This window comes from Phyllopteryx taeniolatus, chromosome 19, assembly GCF_024500385.1.
Source record: "Phyllopteryx taeniolatus isolate TA_2022b chromosome 19, UOR_Ptae_1.2, whole genome shotgun sequence".
In the NCBI taxonomy this organism is placed as follows: Eukaryota; Metazoa; Chordata; class Actinopteri; order Syngnathiformes; family Syngnathidae; genus Phyllopteryx; species Phyllopteryx taeniolatus.
Genome location: NC_084520.1, coordinates 3904885 through 3908929, shown reverse-complemented (window position 1 = coordinate 3908929; position 4045 = coordinate 3904885). Strand labels below are relative to the sequence as shown.

Sequence of the window (4045 nt, the reverse complement as noted above, 5' to 3'; positions counted from 1 at the left end):
CGGCTCAAGGAGGAACGTTTATCCATTCAAGTGCTGATGATAAAAATAAAAAAAATCATGATGCAATGTGCCCTGACTCATAGGATACAAAAACAGAGAGGACATTTCAGAACTGCTGTCAATGAGCTAAAATGTCAACGTTTTTGAAATGAATTGAGTAGGAGCAGTATAAATTCCGGTTTACACATGGCAGCACATTATCCCCAGATACCAGTGTAGCTGGTTTTCATCATCAGGCAATGTGGCTAAGAGTAAGTAAACAAGTATCAAAGGGCATCTTCTTATTTATTGGGGAGAAATAAATCATGAAGCATTTGAATCTGTAACAATCCATGTTGATATACGACAAGTGACATTTTTTTTGACAGCATACAGAACTTTTTCAGAAACTGTGATGGAAGCTAAATACATAGTAAAAGAGAAAGAATATGTAACTATGTGAATAGGGGAAGTGAATCGATTTAAGTGAACTGACTTTCAATTAATGTGGAAATTTATGTGCTGAAGGAGGGGGGGGGGAATCACAAGAGCAATTGCATGATTTCATAATTTAGCATACCGTCAGTCTTGACTATTCATTAATAACTTGCAATGCAATAGATTCATGAAAAGCTTTCTGAGACCTCAGAAAATGAGTGACTTTTTTGTCTCCAGAGTTTGTAGAACTTTTGGGAGAAAAAAAGTCTTTGCTCAGTGACCTCCGAAAAAAACTACTCATCTTTAAAAAAAATCTGTTAAAATGTGAGCTGATCCTTGACCCTGTTGTACCATCACTACCACAACCTTCACATTAAAGCTCCAGGAATTCTGCTAGATCTGCAAAAGCAAAGCAACTCCAGCCAATGTCCACTTGGAGGGTTTTTCTTTGGTCTTCAGGTTAAAGGTCCAGACATATGTGGGCCCCCTTTGGCGGGTCTTGTAAACCGGACACTGATACATGTTACTGTTTTCCTGTTTGTCCATAGGAATGGCTCTGATGAAGATTACTGGCATGATGGGAGTGAGCTCTTTCAGGCGGGCGTCCACAATCAAGCCGGTCTGTCAGAGAAAGATGGGAGGGGATGACAATCTAGTAAAACACAGATTGACACGTCAAAGAACTATGGGAAGTAATTAATTTGTGTAAAGTGCAGTGAAAGTAGTGTAGTAGTGGTAGTTTTTCCTCCCCCTGAGTCTGCATTTAAAGGTTGGACTAATCCTGGTTGACACGATCCATGTGGGACACTCAGAGCACACAACATCGTCATACTGTTGAAGAATGTTTGAAAGTCAGCTGCGTTTGGGACAAAGTCAAAATGGCCTGCCTCAAAAAACATTCACTAAACACACTGAAACAGGGAGGTCTGTCTCGCTAATTAATCCTCCTACATTTAGTGCCTGACAAACTGAAGTTTCACCATGCATGCATAGAGGATTTCAGGGTTGTGTGTAAATCCTGATGACTTTGGTAAAGTCGGAGGACAAAAGCCTTAATTGAATCTGGAAATGATGCAAAACCTTAAAGAAGCGGTAAATACCAGTAAGTCCATGTGGGGTAAATACAAGCGATAACAATCTCCAAACAAGACTTGTGTCCTCACTGAAGTACTAAAATAAAATAAAATTGCATGGTCATAGAGAACCATAATGTATCTCGTTCAAATTGAACGGACAAATATGAATTGAGGCATCATCACAATTGTCTAAGATGGAATCAAACAAACTGGAAAAAAAAAAGCCTCAGAAATTGCAAAAATATCTATGACTTGCTTTAAAACTATTCAAACTTTATTTTACAATCATAATTTGGCTTGGTAAAGCACTTTTCTGTTATGCGTAATTGATATTAAAGAACCTCTGCCTTGATTAATCTATAAAACTATTTGCCATTCATCTGTGTCCAATAATTAATTTGCGATTGTGACAAGACACATGTAACTTCCAAAATATAAATACTGACTTACTCGCCTGAAACAGGGGCAGGTTGTGACATGAAATGGTCTACCACCCTTGCCCCTTCAGATTTTGATACAGCTACAAGCTCCAGCCACTTGCAAAGAGCAAAGTATTGCATCTATTTTTACATACAACTGTCAACTTGGCTCTTTTTAAGTCCATAATGACAGTCGTTACCTTCTTTTGCAAATTCTTTCTAATTGTATTGCATCATAATTGGAATGGAATTGGATCGAAATCGCTTTTCGCAGGCTTAAATTTATCATATTGTTGCCAGTGTCTTGAGGTGGACTTTAGTGATGGAAATGTATGTGCACAATATGAACTGTTAACCTTAAATAAAACACTTAAATGTCTTTTGTATGACACTGACTTCATGAGATTATGTCAAACTCAACAACATTTCTTTTTTAGACCATGTTAAATGTGAACAAAATAAAATTGTAAATTAGTATGACAGTTCTCCACCATTTAGTTGTCTATTACAAAAAAACATCTCGCGTAATGGCAGAATTCAGTTACAGCACATTGCATTCAGTACTTAGCTTTCTTTTATGTGTGATACCCCTTTGAATAAGGGGTGAACTTTATAAATATAGATGAGTAGGCTTATCATAAATCTTTGACTTTTATTGCTACACATCTGGGTCTTGTCGGAGTGCTGCTTACTCTCCTATTCACACTGTTCCCCGACACTGGCACAAGACTGGCCTTTGGCGCCGTGAGGAGGGCAGGGAGTGGATGAATAGTGACGGGAGCAGCGAGGAGAAGCTAACTGAGAGTCTATTTGCCTGCGTCTCTAACTTTAATGAAGAAAAAAGGAACCACTCAACTAAGGGGAGAGCTAAGTGTTCAAGTGCACACTCTGCACATTCCCCAATTAACAAGTCTACAGGGATGCAGCTTGAAAGCTGGTCAACACTCTGTACAGAGGTAGCATGCTTAGATAGACAGAGCAAAGAGAAGCAGAGTAATGCGCTGCAGCTGAATGAAAGCAGGATGCAAAATAGAAAATCAAGCCACAAATGGAATACAGAATCCCTTAAGGGAAGAAACATCCAAGTTAATTTACTTGAGTAAGTTTAAGGTGCATCTAAAGGTGAATTCACCCTCTGTCTAGTCAGACTTGCATACATAGTAAGAGTTTGGATGCAAAGAACAAACAGTACAAGGTATAAAGTGTGCCTCATAATCAATAGAATAATCAATAAACCCCTTAGCCGCGCAGATCGTCATTATTAATCTTACAAAAGACATTATTGACAATATTATGTTTCCAATTTTATGGAAACCGTTTTGGGACGGACCCTAAAAAGGGTAGACTAAATCCATATTTTCTCTCATTTTGAGTTCCTGTATTACAGCAGGTATGAAGGCAGATGTGAAAATACTTCTCTTCAGAAATATAAGCGAAACCAATAAACAACTTTAGCCTTACCTGTGTGTTCCAGCAGGCACCCTCCATGTATAGCCCATGAACATAAGCCCCTTCTCGAGGGGGTGATGTTAAGTCCTCACGGTTCTTCTTGGTAACATCACATTTCAGACTCATACTATCCAAAGCCCACTCATTCCTGTCATCCAAACATGGGATCACACCAAGAATTTCAAGAATTCAAGCTGATATGCAAACAAGCCTTACAGTATAGTACCTGCGAGCCGTGGCTTGCATGATGGCGGTGAGGAAGGACTGAGGGTTAAAGAAGCCGGTCAGCCACACTGCGCAAGGTAAGACAAAGTCAGTCGTCCAGGCTTCTAGCTCCTTGATCCGTGCCAGCAGGTCAGTGAACCACAGAGTCAGGCCAGACATGGAGGGGTAAGCACGTTTTGACCAAGTCTCTGGTACCATGTCCAGGAAAATAGAATTCTGGAGGTTCTCCATATCAATGGTCATGGTTAGTTCTCCCTAAAGGATCAATAAAAGACAGCAGTCATCACTTCTGTGGTGATATCAATACAAAGGTGAAGTGTGATTGTTTTCACAATTGAATTTGCATTGGTAGTGCACAGGGGAACTGAGTCATAAGATGAAAAAGTTCCTGCGACTTATGCTACCAAGGCAGAATGTTTTCTTCGAGGTAGCAAAAAAGGGCCATGTTATTTAGCTATA

The 4045-nt window shown here is 39.5% G+C and overlaps 1 protein-coding gene across 3 annotated transcripts in view; it reads right to left on the bottom strand.

Moving 5' to 3' along the window:
• Window positions 1-279: 279 nt before the first annotated feature.
• The window catches only part of dnah9 (dynein, axonemal, heavy chain 9), a 186446-nt gene continuing 182680 nt past the window's right edge, over window positions 280-4045 (bottom strand). For all 3 annotated transcript variants that reach the window (XM_061756651.1, XM_061756648.1, XM_061756650.1), the window contains 3 exons: window positions 3588-3841; window positions 3374-3509; window positions 280-1038 (listed from right to left, as the gene is read on the bottom strand). In XM_061756651.1, the coding sequence (XP_061612635.1) occupies window positions 811-1038; window positions 3374-3509; window positions 3588-3841 (618 nt within the window). In that variant the 3' untranslated portion in view covers window positions 280-810. The remainder of the gene's footprint in view (window positions 1039-3373; window positions 3510-3587; window positions 3842-4045) is intronic.